This window comes from Prunus dulcis, chromosome 3 (genome assembly GCF_902201215.1).
Source record: "Prunus dulcis chromosome 3, ALMONDv2, whole genome shotgun sequence".
In the NCBI taxonomy this organism is placed as follows: Eukaryota; Viridiplantae; Streptophyta; class Magnoliopsida; order Rosales; family Rosaceae; genus Prunus; species Prunus dulcis.
In genome coordinates, this window is record NC_047652.1 from 15,891,177 (window position 1) to 15,909,861 (window position 18,685).

The 18,685-nt window shown below is 35.9% G+C and overlaps 2 protein-coding genes across 5 annotated transcripts; both read left to right on the forward strand.

Annotated features, from left to right (window-relative positions):
- Positions 1-3,816: 3,816 nt before the first annotated feature.
- Positions 3,817-12,713, forward strand: LOC117621543 (serine/threonine-protein phosphatase 5). Of its 2 annotated transcripts, XM_034352091.1 has the most exons (14): positions 3,817-4,066; positions 5,218-5,308; positions 5,725-5,894; positions 5,968-6,039; positions 6,813-6,963; positions 8,341-8,547; positions 9,643-9,751; positions 9,843-9,960; positions 10,288-10,435; positions 10,792-11,040; positions 11,201-11,326; positions 11,436-11,536; positions 11,882-11,956; positions 12,130-12,713. In XM_034352091.1, the coding sequence occupies exons 2-14, from the start codon at positions 5,230-5,232 to the stop codon at positions 12,187-12,189; spliced, it is 1,665 nt and encodes a 554-aa protein (XP_034207982.1). In that variant the 5' UTR covers positions 3,817-4,066; positions 5,218-5,229; the 3' UTR covers positions 12,190-12,713. The 2 variants fall into 2 exon arrangements, with proteins under 2 accessions (XP_034207982.1, XP_034207983.1); XM_034352092.1 differs by lacking the exon at positions 8,341-8,547 and having other exon boundaries at positions 3,823-4,066.
- A 524-nt stretch (positions 12,714-13,237) lies between these two features.
- Positions 13,238-17,382, forward strand: LOC117622526 (protein MAIN-LIKE 2). 3 transcript variants are annotated; one of them, XM_034353233.1, is made up of 6 exons: positions 13,238-13,342; positions 14,518-14,643; positions 14,763-15,407; positions 15,503-15,670; positions 15,772-16,161; positions 16,266-17,382. In XM_034353233.1, exons 2-6 carry the CDS (start codon positions 14,536-14,538, stop codon positions 17,061-17,063), a joined length of 2,109 nt encoding a protein of 702 aa, XP_034209124.1. In that variant the 5' UTR covers positions 13,238-13,342; positions 14,518-14,535; the 3' UTR covers positions 17,064-17,382. The 3 variants fall into 3 exon arrangements, with proteins under 3 accessions (XP_034209124.1, XP_034209126.1, XP_034209125.1); XM_034353235.1 differs by lacking the exon at positions 13,238-13,342 and having other exon boundaries at positions 13,392-14,643; positions 16,266-17,094; positions 17,204-17,382; XM_034353234.1 differs by lacking the exon at positions 13,238-13,342 and adding an exon at positions 13,392-14,188.
- The last annotated feature ends 1,303 nt before the right edge of the window (positions 17,383-18,685 follow it).

The following is an 18,685-nucleotide window of genomic DNA, read 5'->3' on the forward strand; positions in this document are numbered from 1 at the left end:
GAGAAGGAGCACGACCATAGGCAGCAACCATCACAGTGGCAGGACCATCACGGGCAGGAGCATGGAGGGCAAGATGGCGTTGTTCAGCAGAGAGCAAGAGAGCCTCAAGATCAGCATAGGTAATAGGGGTTTCACGAGCTTGAGCAGACGCAACAGTTGACTCATATAAGGGCCTAACATTATTCATAATGACAGCAAGAAGATCGGAGTCAGGAAGAGGAGAACCAGATAACGCGAGATTGTCAACAATAGCATTGACCTTGTCCAAGTAATCAGCAACGGAGGAATCACCACGAGCAGTGCGGAAGAGTTCACTACGAAGCTGCAAAATCCGATTTTGATTCGGAGAGGCGAAACGGTTTTCAAGAGCCACCCAAGTAGAACGAGCAGAGGTAAAACGAGCGACGGTGGCGAGAACCGTAGAACTAAGAGAACCATTGATCCAGGATAAAACCAATTGGTCTTGCTGAATCCAAGTATCATAAGCAGGATTAATGTCATCAGTAAGCTTGCCCTTGTCATCCTGAAGAAAAGGAGAAGGAGCGGCAGCACTGTTGACGAAGGACATCAGGTTGCGACTCTTGAGGAGAGGGAGAATCTGGGCCAACCAAAGGGGATAGTTATTGCGATCAAGCTTGATATGAATAGCTTGAGAGACAGAGGGAAAAGCAACAGCGGAATCAGAAGAAGAAGCCATGGGGAATTTTAAAAAAAAAAAGGTAGATAGAAGAGAATTTTCAGACTGTAAGTCAATAGGCTCTTGATACCATGAAAGAAATAGAACGTATGGGGTAAAGCCTCAATTCTCATTAGGGCATATTGTATTGATTTATACAGTATTACAGATAGAGTCCTATATCAAATATGATAAGGATACAATGTTATCAGATAACTAAGAGGAATGTGATAAACGTAAATACAAGATAAGAGTCCTAAGGGCAATAGTCATTTAATATATATGACCGAGCTTTACTCTCTAGGAAATGTGATGTTGCCATACACACATCAACTCCTATGTGTCCATCAAACTCTTATGTGTCTAGTCACCAAAGGTTTCTGCTTAAAGGGTGAAAGTGGGACTTGGAGCAACTGAACCATGTATCTCCTTCTATACCAAAGAAATGTTGAGTTCTATATATGGAAACAACTTTTGAATCAGCATTGTCTCGATTAGTAAACAAAAGTTCAATAGGTCCATTCTAGGTGAGATTAAAGAAGCATTTCTTGGACAAATTGGTGGTATTGGAACTATTTTATTAGGCAAGATACCATTTAATCGAAGTACCACGACTTACGGGAGTATTCTCAGGTGGCACTTGGAAGAATTTCTTGGAATTACTGATCCTAATCAAAATTTTGGGGTCTTGGACAGCATGTCACACAAGGTATGTTGTTATTATTTTGGTGCAAGTTTGTCATGTTCATATAATGTCCATAGAGATGTTTTTAAGTATCAAAAACCAGAATGGAAATAAGATGACATCATAGGTTCAAATTTACCTTCTATGTGTTTCTACACATAAAATTTGTAGTATTTATGTGTAGAAAGCAGTGTTTTCTGGCTTATGGATGATGGGGAATGAGTTAAAGATTGAACTAGAACTATGTACTTGACATATCAAAGCAGTGCCAAAGATTCATCTATTTGCATTTTGAGAGGCTTAACTGCATATCTTCAAAAAGCTCAAGGACAGAGAAATCAGAAGCACCCTCAAGATAAATAGGAAAAAATTGATGACAAATTGTTATAAATTGCTCATTCCAGGGCTGTTTTCAATATTTTCTCCTTTTGATCATGTAATATGTTATGTGATAGATTAGGTAGGTTTATTAGGCTTCAAGTAAGTCGTGGTAAATGGTTGTATTGGAACATGTAATTTAGTTAGCTTTTAATAGAAATTAGTTCTTTTGAAGCTATATCCATTTTGCACATATTCAAAAAGTCTTGCATTCACATTGGAACTCCATATTCACCTGAAAAACAAGATAGCTCTATATGTGGGACATAATACACAAGCATCATGCGGCTCTTTGAAAGGAATTGTGTTGCAAGTTGTGAAGGATATTTTAAGAAGAAGTTTCTAATGCAAGTCATGCTATATGGATTTAGAGGTTATGCACATTTTTCTCTTTTCATTCATAGAGACCAGGATGAACTGTATATGCTGTTTATTTTAATTTTTAATTTTTTACACAGAGGCGATAGTATTTTATTGATGAAGAGGGTTGAAACAAACCAAATTATGTTAACACTACATGGGAAGGTGTTTGGACATTGTTTGTACTGATATTGTGCTGTATGTTAAACATTTTATCATTTTATTCAACCATAGTTTTACCACTTGAGGTAAAAATCTTATATAATTTTACCACTTCTAAGTATAAGAAAAATGATGAATTATTTTTACCACTTGAGGTAAAAATCCTATATAGTTTTAAGTTTGTATTGGACTATTTTTCAATAAATCCTAACTCCTACAGTTAAATTGATTTTTTTTCTTTTTAAAGATATTTTTTTTATATAAATAAACCAAAGGATTAGACGAGATTAGCTTCTCAGTATCAGTCATCAGATGCACAAACATCCACCACCCTCAAAGAGGGGACCAACACTTCGGAAGCCCCCCGCCCTCCCTTGATCATAATTTATTAATAAGAAACAAAAAAGAGATACAAAAACAATAGGGGGGACCGAACCAAACCCTACAGAAGAGAAAGACAATGACAAAAATGCACAACAACATGCTGACCTAAGAGACCAAAATTCTGAAAGAGTAAACAAAAGAAACTAGGAGAACCGGTAGTTAGGCATGCCCAGCCAATCTCGCTGACAAAAAGGTAAAATAAAAGAAGGTTCAGTATCCCACTAAATTAAACCAGAGCCCAAAGCACCATGATTTGCCAAACGTCAATAGCATAATTACCCAAACGTCAATAGCATAATTACCCTCACGAAAGATATGAGAAATCTTAAATGATATGTATTGGAAACGATACAAGCAATTGCCAATCAACTTGTAGAAGCCAAGGGACCAAATGTGGAGAGCGAAAGAATACAATATAAAATATATAAAATATAAACTAAAGAAATGCTATTTCCGTGCTTCACTGCATTGCAAGATTTTGATTGTAGCCGTTGGATTCAAAAGTAAATAAATAAATAATTTAATAAGGGAAGCATGAGTAGCTGCATCCATAAATAATTGATAGAACTGTTCAGTATATTGAAGTACTATGCTTTTTATTTTTTATTTTTTCTTTAATACAAAAAAGTAAGGGAAGTATGATTAGCTGCACCCATAAATAATTGATAGAACTGCTCAGTTTAAGGAAGTGATATTCTTTTTCTTATTAATTTTATGGAAGTGTTTAACATAAATAAATAAATTGTATGCAATAATGCAAATGTTATAACTTAATAGCTTCAAATAAAAAAAGAAAAAAGAAAAAAAAAGTTTAAAAAGTGGTTAATATTCATGCATCTTAAGTTGTATGTTCGATTCTCACTTTCCCTCATTTTGTATATAAACCTTGCCTTTCTCTTGAAATATACACATGAACATAAACCCAACAAGATAGAAACTTTCTTTTTGATGATATGAAAAGACAGAAACTTTGAGAAGAAGAAAAACGTACAATTTCGGAGGAAAATATAAAGCTTCAAGATAAGAAGAAAATTAAATATAAAAAATATTTTCAGAAGTTTCTCGAGTCAATCTAAATTTTGTAGATAAAGAGGCTTCCTAAAATGAATCCCCAAAAAGAAAAAAGAAAACAGAAAAAAGAAAAAAGAAAAAAGAAAAAAGAAAAAAAAAAGTCAGTTGAGTCTCTCATTCTCTCTCTCTCCTTCCCCAAATATATATAGTTTTTTCTCTAAACCCTTGTACAATGTACTAGACCAAGTCCTCACTCCTTAACAACAGCTGATATATATCCAAGTGTTTCTATAAGATTAGGGTTTCTCTTTCCCTCCAACTCCCTCTCTCTCTCTCTCTCTCTCTCTCTCTCTCTCTCTGTATATCTTTTTCTCTCTCTGGCGAGATCCGATAGTCAGCTAATGCAATAGGTATACTTCTTCTTCTGGGTTAACCCTCTGTTTGGTTTCTGAGAAAAAAAAAAAAAAAGATATATATTTTTTATATTCATGAACTGTTTCTTTTGACTGACTCACTGTTTGCCTTGTTTATCGCGGGAACCAAACTGAGGAAGACCCTCCATTCGGTTGCGTGATTGAGGAAAAATATATATTAAATTTTTAATCTTTACGCATGAGTGATGATATATTTGGTTTCTGTTTAATGAGAAATCACATTGGCTGAGAGCCAAGTTGTTGTGTTAAGGGTCAGTTTGTCTGCTTTCCGGGTCCCAATTTTTGCTGAAAATTTAAGAGATTGAAAGTTTAAGAATTTTCAGCTGAAAATATCATTTTTGAACAATAGGCTTTGATTCAGTTTACTTGTTGGCGATTGAGAATAGTTCTGCTCTACCTGGTTTGTAGTAATTACTGATTATTATTTAGAAAAATGATAGAATATGACATTTTTTTATTAATAAAGGCAATGTCTATCCGTCTATTGGGGTACTCTTGCAAGGTGCCATTAGCTTTAGTATACGCTGAGGTTTTAGAACTTCATATACTGCGTGTAACAATTGTAGAGCTGTTAATTGCTCTTGAGGACCTATCTGTTTTGTCCGTAACTATTAACTGCTAACCACGAGGAAATTCGTTATGTCTGACGCTAAAAGACAATTGCTTGGATGTCGCTTATGGTATTACGAGGAGGATGGAACTTTTACCCCATTGCATATGTGATTTTTCATGATAGAGACCAGTTATGTGGCGATGAAGAGTATATTGGGAACAATATAGCTTGCAATTACAGGGAAATATTCATATCCATTGAGCGTATGGCAACGGATAGTTGTGTATTCATCAGAGGCACGTGTATATTTGATTCTGATTTAGTGCCAAGTTGAATTAGGAAATTGATAATGGGCCTTGAGTATGACTAGTATATTATTTTCATAATCGGCCATTGATATTTTCTTGAATTGCAATTTATAATTTTTTATGTCTGTCCCAAAGAGATGAACTATTTTTACCTAATATATCATCTCAACACTCGTTGTGGCGCTCAATTGATATAGAATTGTACAAGGATGAGAAATTAATCAGGGAATCTATAATTTGCTAATATGGGTCCGTACTTCTTGTAGACGACAAAGTTTATGCTCATCATGGAAGCTAATAATTCTAACGTTTCGCGGGCTGAAGAACTTAAACTCCTTGCAAATGAAGCATATAAAGGTAATAATCTGTGCTTCTACAATTTGTTGTTACGTTTTCTTCTAATTTAGTTTGATATATCTTGCAATGAAGTGAACTATCCTTTTAATTCCTTGGATTAAAAAAAGAAAAAAGAATTTGTAGATCACAACTTAAATCATCAGAATTGGTTCCATGCTAATGAGATTTACTTTTGGTGTTCCTAAATAGTAAATCTTAACAAGTGACAAACATTATACACTCACACAAGTAGACTGAATTGAATGAATTTTTGTGTGGCATATTATTTTATCTATTTATATCCTTGCAACAAGCAAGAATCCTTACATAGAGATTAACTTTGAACACTGCTTTATTGGTTGTGAACTGTTGTTTCTGTAGTGATTTTTCTTTTGGTCTGGGTATGATCAGTGTGCTCACTTTCACTATTATTTCAGCTCATAAATTTGCTCAAGCTATTGATCTGTATACACAAGCGATTGAAGTAAACAGTCAGAATGCTGTGTACTGGGCCAATCGTTCAATTGCCCACCTTAAACTGGAGGAATATGGCAGTGCCATACAAGATGCTTCTAAGGCTATTGAAGTTGATCCTAAATACTCAAAGGTATGTTTTATGCCCTAAAATTTGTGCATCTGAATGTGTGTAATTATGTTCTGATAGTTTTCTATTGCTGCAGGGATATTACAGGCGAGGTGCAGCTTATCTTGCTATGGGGAAATTTAAAGAAGCACTAAAGGATTTTCAGCAGGTGCTTTGTGTAGAACTTTTTTTCCTGAAAATTGTGAACAATATTTATTTAACTTTTCTAGTATTGCATAATACTGAAAGAAGTTGAAAGCTCTCTTTATTCCAACAACCCTTTTGATATCAGAACACATAAAATATCTGCTTGATATTGATGTACCGATGACACCAGGGGTTTTTAAACAATCTATTCATCATGTGAAAATGGTTCTCTGCCTAGTTGATTGTTTTGTACGATATCAAAATTGTACATCTAATAGCATTATTGGTATACATGAGTTTAAGTTTCTAAAGAATCTGAGGAAGATATCATGTATGCACATTCTAGAGGACTTGATTTTTGTTCATTTAATCACCATCAAGTTGCATTTTAATTGTCTGTTAGGATTTTAGTCCACAATCTCTATCCTTATCCTTTGTGACTCACATGTCTTATATACCCAATCACTGGAGCATAGCTAAAATAGATGGTTCATGGAAACTGGAACAGGGTACGTCACCTACCCCTGACATGGAATGATAGGGGTAGAAAATCACAATTCATAAAGTCTTTAAGCAGAAGGTTGAATGTGATAAGACATGCTTAGGTCAAGTGTAAAAAAAAAAAATCATAATCTACAAAAACTTTATATTTATAATTATCATTTTTTCTTTCTTATGTCAAGAAACTAGAGATAAAATGGAAGGATACTTCAGGAAATGTGTTCTAAATTTTATTTTGGTAACAATTGTCTTAGATGTGGCATTGCATAAATTGTTCTACTTCATGTAAAATAGGTCAAAAGAATCTGTCCAAATGATCCTGATGCTACCAAGAAATTGAAGGAATGTGAGAAAGCAGTGATGAAGCTTAAATTTGCAGAAGCAATTTCTGTACCAGTGTCTGAAAGGCGTCCTGTAGCTGATTCTATTAATTATCGTTCTATAGGTATTAGTGTTGTTGATTTCCCACTTTATTCTGCTTATTGTATATGGAGTTTTTTTTATTTATTATTTATTTTTTATGTTGTTGGTATTTCCCTTTTCAAAATTTTCCAGATGTTCATCTTCCTATTTTTTGTTATTGTTGAAAAATTTACTAGAGTTGCTTCTATATGCTTCTGAATCCTGATAAATGTTCATGGCATTGTATGAATCTTACGTTTAAGATGTACTCAAATGCATGCATACCATGAAAGGAGTGAATGAGATAGCAGCCAGAATTGACTGCTACAAATCTTTCTTTTAGGTTTGAAATTTTCTTAACTGCAAGGTTTGCTCTTTTCAACATCGGTGTCTTTTTTCTTATAAATGTATGATGGCACTTGGTTTCTTTCTTGATTCTGTTGTTATTTTAACTGATTCAGTTTTTTATTTCTTTATGAAGTTCCGAACTTTGTTACTGATCCCTCTTTGTATCAATTTTATTCCCTGAAGCCATTTTTTGTGTCCGAACTCCCAATGGATAACTAAGAATTTGAAATCATGAATCTTTTCCAACACTTGTCATTAATGAAATAACAGTTGCAGATTTATCGTATATTAATGCTGAATGAAGTATGTTTAGGCTTCTTATAGCAGCTGCAATAAGTAACAGTGCTATGATAATTTTGTGTGTATAGTGTTGGTTCCACTGGTAATGCAAGTTATTTGGGTAGATATGGTAGCTGCAGCAGTGAGCATGTTGGCCATTCAAGGTGCCAAAAGAGTTAACATGTCAGTGTGGATGGAACTAATAGTGTGTTAGACTAGTAATTTTGAATGGTGATTTTTCCAGTGCTATGGTTCAGAGGGTCCTCTGTGTATTTAACAGTATATCATTTGCACATTCTGGAATTCTTACTACTTATTTATGGCCTGGGGCGCAATTTTTGTTAAGTCAATACAAGGTTTAAGCCTAAGTTCAAATACCTTGTTTCCACCTTTGTTAAAGGGTACATTTAGTAGGAAACCTTTGGATGAAGAGTTTGAATTGGGTCTGAGTCTGATATGGGAGGATTCTCTGTGTGGTTTCTCTCCTGTCAGCATGGTTTATTTGGACTCTGTAGTTCTCCCATTTGGATGGACCGTACACAAAGGATCCTGTTTTAGTTATGCATGAGGTCCATCTGTCTCTGTTGCCATCCAGGGTAGGACCATGTTTCTGGGCTCATTCAGGAATCAGTCCTTGAAACATGTCTTCCTCAGTGTAGTTAGTACCCACAAAAAGCTTGATCAGCATTAAGTAACTGATTGTTATTTTCTTTTCAAAATTCTTTTAGTGTTAACTATATAGTGTCCATTAACAGTATTAATTAGAGTATTCTTATATATTCTATCATTATAGGAATGGGCCCCAGTACATCATCAATGTCCGCCGAAGTTGCCGTAGCAGCACTGGCAATGACAGTTGGGGCAGCGATGGTTATGATGAGAACAGCAGTGACTGCAGTTATGGCCACAGTAGTGGTGGTGGTCATGGTGGCCCTGGGGGCACTTTGGTGGCGTGGCTTCCATGGTGGTGTCTATACCAAGAGTCGAGTACATGACCTAGGTTTGAGTTCACAATCCATGGATACTAGAGAACAGTCACAAGTCACTGTCATAACTTCCAAGAGTTGGAGATTAGTTATTAAATAAAAAAGACTTGATAGTTGAAAAGTTGTGTTAGGTTCTAGCAGATGTATTACAAACTGATAGATACATTCACTGCTAATGCATTTTTTACCCTACCATTAAGATGGCATCCTTTCTTGAGAATGGATTTTCAGTCGAGTACATGATCTTAATGGAGTTGAAAAAGAGCTCGCCTGGGATATGGCAGATATTTACTCTAGCTGACCCAAGTGGATTGTTTGGGCCTTCTATTTTCTTTTCTTTTTTCTAAGTTAAGGCTTTTAGAGTTAGAGTTGAGTTTTGTTGCGTGTGCTAAAAAATCTATGTTGCTTTGGATCTAAGGGTAGACACAGAAAATTGGAACAAAGACTGAGTTTGTAATACTGAGAAAATAATCATACTAGGAACATTAAAATATTCATTTTAATGAAATTAGAATGTCAGTATATTATAAAAATAAAGATAAAGTGAATCTGAATCGTCATGAGCTGGATATATCTTTCTTTGTGCTTGTGTGAATTTGCATTAAGTAGCTTCATTCTGTGCTTGTGTGAATTATTACATTCGCATGTGTTGTAAAAGTTATTACCTATTAAAATGAAATGGAGTTGCTAATTTCTTTTGTTGATGATGAGACTTGTGACAACATTTTGTTTGGCTCATGTTGTACTTTTTGAATTAAGTAAAGAATACAATTATAAGAATAGATGGTTCTGTTTGCTTCTTTTTGTTCAGTTAAGAGATGTCAGAGAGAAATGAAAACAGGAAAATAGAAGCATTGAAGATTAGGAAGTATTATAGCGGCTTTATTGTTGCAAAGCTAAAGTTAGTACTTAACAGAGTGGGAGGTATAATTTGTATATTGATGACTGATTGAGCATTCATCGTTTTGTGCATGATAGTGCATAAAACTAGAGCTGTTAATTTATGTATGATATAATAAGGTCCTATCTTCGTCTGTATATGGTAAAGCTTATTTACGTTCTTTATCGCCTAGGAGAGCTATTGAAAGTGATATCTGTTTGAATTCCAGATGTGGAGCCACAATATTCAGGTGCAAGGATAGAAGGAGATGTTGTTACTTTGGATTTCGTGAAGAAAATGATGGACGATTTCAAGCATCAGAAGAATTTACACCAACGGTATATATGGGAATCACAATACTATGTCACGGAACTAGTCAACAAATATTATTGGGCAGTCTTTTTACTTCACTTTGTATCGATATTGTAGATATGCCTTCCAAATTGTCTTACAAACGAAAGAAATGTTGCAAGCCCTGCCTTCTCTTGTTGATATAAACGTTCCTAAGGGCAATCATTTTACTGTTTGTGGTGATGTACATGGTCAGGTAATTACATTTCTTCCGAATTCATAAGATGCTGGTTCAGTTGCTTGATTTGACTTGGAACAACATACAGCATTTCAAATCTGAAAGGTTGCTTGTAAACATGAAGAAGGTTACTTGATAGACAATAAAGGCTATTGAATAATAGAATGTTTAATACTAGGTGAAACAACAATATCTCAGATTCCTATTGTCTTGTATGGTTTTGCTGAAGTCAGCCTACTTCTGAAAATCTATCATAGCTTTGATATTCTTGTTTCGGTGGCTAAGTATAATGTATCTATATATGTTCTGGGCACTCTTTTATTTGTTTGTATGTAATGCCTGCAGTTCTATGATCTCCTCAATATTTTTGAGCTTAATGGGCTTCCTTCAGAGGAGAATCCATATCTATTCAATGGAGACTTTGTGGATAGGGGATCTTTTTCATTGGAGGTGATCCTAACATTGTTTGCATTTAAGTGCATCTCTCCATCAGGTGAATCAATATGTTTTCTTGATTGGTTTGCAAATAATTTTGTTAATTTAGTTAGAATTTTTGAGCCTTCAGTATCTCATATGTTTAGTTAAGTTGAAGCAACGTCGCAATTACTATGTTGTGACTTAATTATTTCTGTCCCAATTAATTACTTTTCTAAATTCACTCCAAAAAATTTATCTACATTGTTTTAGATTTATAGAACTTACATTCAATTATGGCTTCGTTTGCCCTTCTTTCAATTCCAATTTAGTTTTAACACACATTTCTTTCGCCCAGTAATCTGATCATGTTCTAACTCTTTTCAATTAAAAGAATTCACGTTCTGACTTGATAACCTTTTTTATCATTTTCAGCAATATATCTTGCAAGAGGAAATCATGAGAGCAAGAGCATGAATAGGATATATGGTTTTGAGGGCGAGGTCCAGTCCAAGTTAAGTGAAAAATTTGTGGAGCTGTTTGCTGAAGTGTTTTGTTGTTTACCGCTGGCTCATGTAATAAATGGGAAGGTTTTTGTAGTTCATGGGGGTCTTTTCAGTGTTGATGGGGTTAAACTCAGCGACATTAGAGCAATTAATCGGTTTTGTGAACCTCCTGAGGAAGGTAATTTATTACGTTCCTCCCCTCTCCCTTTATACTGCATTTGGATGACGTCTGTCATTGGCCTTTACCAGTTGAATTTAAAAATTGAAAATTTCATCACAAACCTTCTGTAAATTAATTTGTAGGCAGATTTTATATATATGTTTCTGGGTTTCATCAGGGTTGATGTGTGAATTGCTGTGGAGTGATCCACAACCTACACCTGGAAGAGGCCCGAGCAAGCGAGGTGTAGGCCTTTCATTTGGCGGTGATGTGACAAAAAGATTTTTGCAGGAAAACAATTTAGGTATGTCTACTAGTTTTGGCAGGGTTTATTTTATTTTGTTTTATTTCTGAAGTTAGTACTGCTACTTATCAAAATGCATGAGGTTTTACATTGCTTAATCAATATACAGATTTAGTTGTGCGCTCTCATGAAGTAAAGGATGAGGGATATGAGATTGAGCATGATGGCAAACTCATCACTGTTTTTTCTGCTCCAAATTACTGTGATCAGGTAACTGCATGATGGCTACTTGGCTAGTCTTCTATCATTACTAAAGTGATCTTCTAAAACTTTTTGTGTGAACCTTACCTTACCAGTAGCATTTAGATTTTATTGAGGGTTATTTTTCTGCACATCAAACGTGCGGCATGAATAGTAAAACTATCTTACGACTGTACATTTGGAAGTCCTCTGAGAATCGAAGATTCCAACAACCATGATGCTGCCGCTGTTTTTTGATCTTTTGTTTTTCCTGAAAGTGGAGTGATTTATGATCTTCCGGTATTTATTGAGCCCATTCCAAAATTTGCTAATATCCATGTGTAATAACCTTTGTTTATGGTTTGGATGCTGCAGATGGGTAACAAAGGCGCCTTTATCCGTTTCGAAGCACCAGATTTGAAGCCCAACATTGTTACTTTTTCAGCAGTGGTCAGTGGCTCCTGTCAATTTAGCTGCTCCAATTTTTCAAAAACAGAGTCTCTACTATTTCTCCTTTAGTGATGATTTGTCTGGTTGCGCTCAAAAGTTTCCTTGTTTATAGGTGTAATATATAGTGATTGTTGGTTTTACACCTATTTATTTTTCTCTGTATAATATTGCAGGACCATCCTGATGTCAAGCCGATGGCATACGCGAATAACTTCCTCCGACTCTTTCAGTAATTTATGTGGCTGAGCGGAAGGGCCAACACAGTATCTTTTTTTCGCTATCCGACAACTTTCCGGCTGAATACAAATTCGTTTCCGAAGGCTACTGGAGAAGGGTTGGTGCATGTTGACATGCACCATGTAGCTGTGATTATTTCCGTCTTTTGGTTTACCTGTCTTTCTTGTACTTCTCACCAGTGGGAAGAATATTTCAGGCATTTTCTTTGATACCGTTTGTTTGATCTTGTGCTTGCTCGGAAGCGAGGCTTAGATGAAACTCATTAGCACATGAAGAATGACTGCCAGCTAAAAGTTCATGGCGTTTTCTCTCTGTTTATTTTATTTATATGATTTTTTCCCCTCGGGTTGTTGGAGATTCAAGTACTGGCGTAAATATGTCATCAGATGTGTTTTTCTTTTTAATTTTTATAATCTTTTTTAATTTTCAATGATATTGACTTGTAAATATCTGAATCATACTTTATTTTGACCTGTAAATATTGTAATGTAAAATTCAAAATATAAGTCATCTGACTCTATTTTGTTTTCGAAAATTCATTTGTGTAGGGTCGAATCTACGTGTGCATTTCAAGACAACTCGCAAATTGTTCCCAAAGAAGAAAAAAAACTCCTGATTCCATACCAATTGCAACTAAAATATAAAACGAAGAAAAGCGTACCAATTTGTAATCGGCTATACAGCTTTGTAGTTCCTGGAGGGAATAATAATGCTAGAGAGATATCGCTGATGTGACGATTTCTTATTTGCTGTGAATAATGAAGGTCCAAAACCTAAATGCAACGCTGCCACATTAGTTGGTGTCTACTATCGCTCTTGAGTGAATAATCATGTCGATGATGGCGTGGTATAAATGTGTGTGTGTGTGTGTTTTTTTAAAAAATTCAGGGTTTTGGGTATGAGAATCAGGTGCTTCAAAATTTGGACTCAATTCTAGGCCCAGCTGAACTCATTTGTTAACGTGGCCAATTTGGAGATTGGGCTCGGGTTAGGGCAAGCCAAACCCGCCCAAAATCGAGCCCTAGTAAGAAAAGAATTAGAAATCACGAGTTGTGTTTTGCTTTAGCTTCCATCGTCGTTTCGAGGCTCCAATTGCTTGCGTTCGTCGACGCAGCTCTCCGGCGTCGTTTTGCTTGATTTGCATTTCAGGTTTGTTTATTCGCCATCCCTTCTGTACCTCTTTGCCCCTCTCATAAAATTCTCTTCCTTTTTCTCTTCAAAATCTGTCTCACTCACCTTTCTCTTCTTAGCATCTCTGTTTGGTTGCCGAGAAAATTAACCAGCTTCTATTAAAAATTACTTCTCAAACCTAGAGTTGTACCACCACTGTTTTCGGCTCACTTATATTAAAAACTAATGATAACATAACTAACCCGTAATCTCGTTTTTCTTCTCTTTTTCCTCTGTTTTCTCGGAGGAACCAAACTAGGGTTTTCATTTTGGTGCTGATTATGATGAAGGATTAGTTCTGTGTTCGGATACAATAAACTATTGTTTGCAGATTACAGGGTTATGAATTTAGCTTTTTAACGTAAAACGAATTTATGTGGCACTTAAGTCCTGAATTGGTTTAATTATTTAATTTTATTTTGGGTTTTTGGGGCTGTGTCTTAGTTGGTAGCAAAAGTTCCTTTTAGATAGGTAAATGAAGATGATTAGTGTAACTTCAAGTCTCAGTGTATCATCTGAGCTGAGACAAATGGATCTTGCACCCTTTGTTTCGTTCCTGGAAAATTACAAGAGGAATTGAAACACTTGATGATGGGTAATGATGTTCCGAATGAGTGGATGCTTGTTGATAAAAGTTGTTCTTTTTTCCTCACTTAAAAATGAAGTCCATGGGAAAAATTATAAATTGGAGTTCTAGAGTTTCTGGAGTGAAAACTAACTGCAGTGTGAGACTTTCCTTCTGTAATGATCTCTAAATTCTAGTATTGGACATATTGGAAAGTGCAGAGATTGAGACCTTCATTCAAGGCCCTTAATTTGATCGGGGTAGGTTTAGAATCTGTAAAAGAAGTTTAAATTCTAATGTAAATAAAGTTTTTTTTTCTTGGTTCTTTCTAACTGCAACATTTGTGTATTTATCCCAACTTATACTCAAATTTACGTCATTCCCATATGTAAACCAAACTGCCTGGAGCTTAAACTCATCATATAGTGTAAACTCGATAGAAGTTAGAGCCAAATATAGAGTATAATTAATTCCTTTCGTAATTTTCTCATTACTTGCATTTGACAGATGTACTAAATGTGATTATGAACTTAAGATGTTGCTCTCTAGTTATTTTGTGAAGCTAATATTCCCTCTACACTGTGGATAGTTTCTGTCATTGGCAGTAATGGACCTAGCACTAATGGACCCTTATGGGACAAATCCTGGACCAATTGATGGTTCAGTGCTTTATGACCAGGAGAAGCATGTGTCTTCAGCAGTTTGGGATGGACAGGTGCAGTGTACCCTCAAATAAGGATGCTTATTATTAATATTATCGTTTCATTCAGTTTTATCTAACAAACTTTTTGTACTAATATGGATGGTAATTTATACTTTAACTAACACTTACAGGAGCGTGGTGCACTTAGATGTCATGAACACACTTCGAAGCTTGATCAATGGACACTCACGGAAAAGCAGATTGAGTTGGTAGATCAGGCTGGATTTGGTTATTTAAGATTGATTCCTGCAATTAGTCTAGATAACCCACTCATTTCTGCCCTAGTCGAAAGGTGGAGGAGAGAAACGAACACTTTTCACCTGAATGTTGGAGAAATGACAGTAACTCTTAAAGATGTTGCGCTATTGCTTGGACTAGCTATTGACGGAGAACCTGTTATTGGAATAACTCATACCACCTGCAACTCCGTTTGTGAGAGGTATCTTGGAAGAGCACCAGAGTCTAGTTATACTAGTGGTGGAATGGTGAAGCTAAGCTGGTTGAAAGAGTTCTTTTCCTATTGTCCTGAAGATGCACCACTTGAAGTGATTGAGTGCCATACACGTGCTTACCTCTTATACCTTGTTGGAAGTACAATATTTTCCACTACCACTGGGAATAAAGTCCCTGTCATGTACCTTCCATTGTTTGAGAATTTTGACCTATGTGGGAAATATGCCTGGGGGTCAGCAGCTTTGGCATTCTTGTACAGGGCACTTGGCAATGCCTCACTGAGATCTCAAAGTACAATTAGTGGCTGTTTAACACTACTACAGGTTATTTACATGCCTTTTCTCTTTAATTTTTTTTCTTCTTATTTTTCTCTTTTTTCAGCAGTTCCTTTGATTGCAATTTTTTTTTTTTTTCGCAGTGCTGGAGTTACTTTCACCTGAATATTGGACGACCAAAGCTCAACACTGATTCAATGCATGATCGTTTCCCTTTGGTGCTTAGCTGGAAGGGAAAACAAAGTGGGCCAACAACAAACCGTGATGTAGTGTTTTACCGTAAAGCTCTGGATTCGCTGAAATCATGCGACGTAAGTTTTTCCTTGTTCTTTTCTAATATTTATCGATTTGATTTTATATTCTAATATTTAGTGTAGAAGCATAATACATTTGGTATGGTGCTGACTTACAGGTGGAGTGGCTTCCTTATAGAAATATGGACAGTACAGTGATTCCAGAAGATATCAAGAGTAATCTAATTTTAGGGAGGTCAAAAACAATGCTAATATGCTTTGACAAGGCAGAAAGGCATCTCCCAAATCGTTGCCTAAGGCAATATGGCATGTTTCAGTCAATCCCAGAGGATGTACAGCGATGGGAGAGAAAGAGTCGTGGAGTTGATGGTGGGGTTGACTTGTCGGGTAAAATGGAATCAGAGATTAATGAATGGTTGGAACGTCGATTTCATATTGTGGAAGGTGATGATGGTGCGGATGAAAGTGATTATATGCAGTGGTACCTGAGAATTACGCGTAAGTTTGTAGGGAGGCCTATATCTCTCTCGTCTGAGTTTCAAAGAACGGTAAGGCTGTATTAATTAACTAGTTAATTATGAACTTATTGGTTATTGTCAAGTATGAGGAATTATGTATTAATTTTAAAAGATAACATTATTAACTTTTGCAGAATGCCGGTTTGAGGGAGATTGCACGCATGGCAGATACATTCTCAACAAATGGGTTGGACGAGGAACAAGTTGATTTAATTAATAGTATCAGGACTATTGCGCATGAATGTTTGAGGGATCAGGTTGGCGGTCCGTACATAGTGTCAGCCACCCCACAAATTGAAGTTGGGAAAAGGATAAGAGGGAAGGAGAGGGTGAGAAGGAAAGGTACGGGAAAACGTTTGCGGAAGGATGATCCAGCACAATATATTGCTGCTAGTGAGGATGATCAGTCTCAGTATTGTGGTGCCACTGTCAGGGTTGAGCAGTTACCATTACATCATCTACATAGAGAGGAAGATCATTCACAGCTGTGTCCGGTTGATAACGAGGTGACTGGTTTGGATATGATCAATGGAGATGGTGAGGGTGAGAATATGCAGCTATGCAATGCTGACATTGGGTTTGATCATTCAGAGCTAAGCCATGAGGCTGGTGAGGAAGGTAATGCTGAGCTAATCCATGCTGTTGTCAAGGTTGATGACACACAGCTCTTTGAAGCAACCGGAAACATCAACGACTCACAGCTTTGTGATGTCATGAACGAAGTCAAGGAATCACAGTTTTCTGATTCAGCTAAGGTGGTTGATTCACAGATTTGTGATGCAACTAACGAGGTCGGTGACTCAGAGCTTCCTCATGTTACCAGTGAGAGTGATCGACAAACATCTAAAGTGGAAGCAGAGGTTGTTTTAGAGTCTTCTCTTGAAACTCCTCAGGATATTGCACAACAGAGTAAATGTAGTGTTGTAGTATAAAGTAAAGGTGCTGTCATGCAATTTTTCTGAGGTAATCCTTTAACATGATTAAAGACCACTACTCGGATTTCTACTGTTTTCCCCTTGCATTTCCTTCTATATATCAGATGAATCCATAATTCCTCATTATTTTCTGATAGGCAGCGCGAGGCTAACAATACAAATATGCAGCTAGATTAGTAGTAAAGTAAAAGCTCTTAACATGTATAAAGGCTGTGGATTTTGGCTAGACAATAAGATACTTGTGATCATGTTGATTAGTGTACTGTTTTCTGCTGTAAAATTTCAGGTTTTTATTGCATCTGATCTATTTTGATAACGTCTTCTTTAGTTTTTAGATTATTCATTTTCTTTTCCAAATGTAAAGGTAACTGGAAGTTATGTATATTTTTATCTCTTTGAAATTTTGAAGTTTCTGCTATTGGGTGTTTATGTTTTTTCAATTTGTTTCTTGTTCTGTGTATATTTACATAGATTGCTTTCATATTTTCAGTGACCTCTATACAATTTATGCCCAAATGCAATATAAGTACAACTGTACACCATTGAACCATATGTGGGTGTGTAAAGGGACAATGGGCCCATAAATCTGAATCCAACATGGACCACTAGAGGCTACGGCATTATTTGCAGATAAAAATATAACCTTCCTTCTGCACTTTGTCTTGAGTAACTCATGTTTTGACTTGGGGTAAATCATGTTTTGACTTGGGGTAAATCATATTTTGACTTGGGGTAAATCAGGTTTTTTTGTTTTTTTATTTTTGTTTTTATACAAGTGATATTGGAAGAGGTGAGTTTTCTCACAAACACACACTGCCAATATGTAATAAGAGTTCGAACCTGCTCATGTTTTAATTTAGGGTAAATCATTTTTTTTTTTAACGAAGGTAAATCATGTCTTGACACAACTATTCCCTTCACCATGCTTAAGATGAGGACAAACTTAGCAAATTTGCATTCAATTCGAGCTTGTAATAATTACTTAGGAATTCAGAACACTACGTAATTGGATAGTTGGATTAACCCCTCTGTATTTTGTAGTCGGTGTTCAGCAGTGTCAGAAAACTAGCAAAACCCTAAACACACCAACTAGCAAAACCCTAGACACTCCATCCTCATAAAGTCCACAAGTAAAATCTTACTTTACCATAAAGAAATCAGTACCTGTCTTCAAGTTTTAGTTTTTTAGTTTTCAGCAATTGTCTATTACAAGTTTAATGTTTTGTGCTACTATGCGACACTGCCTGGTTTTTCCTTTCATGTCATGATTTTCTGTGAACTCCATTGTTTAAGTTTAAGGCTTTTGTTTATTAAACCCAATAATTTACACCAGAATTTGAGGTTGAGAAAAGACGAGCAGCATTTCCTTTTGTGGAGCTACAGTTCCAATGTAACTATTCTGATTGACTTAAGTTCCCATGGTTTGTAGCCACCCTAGTGCTTAGTGGCCCAATGTTATTTAAAAGTATGGATTGGCTGCAGAGTTATGATGGATTTTTAAGTTCATATCTGGATGAGGAAAAACTACATAGGATGAGCATGGGCTTTAGCTATCTACACTCCAAACTAATTACTTCGTAGTTTTTTCTCTGCACTCATGGAAAGACAACAAACAATTA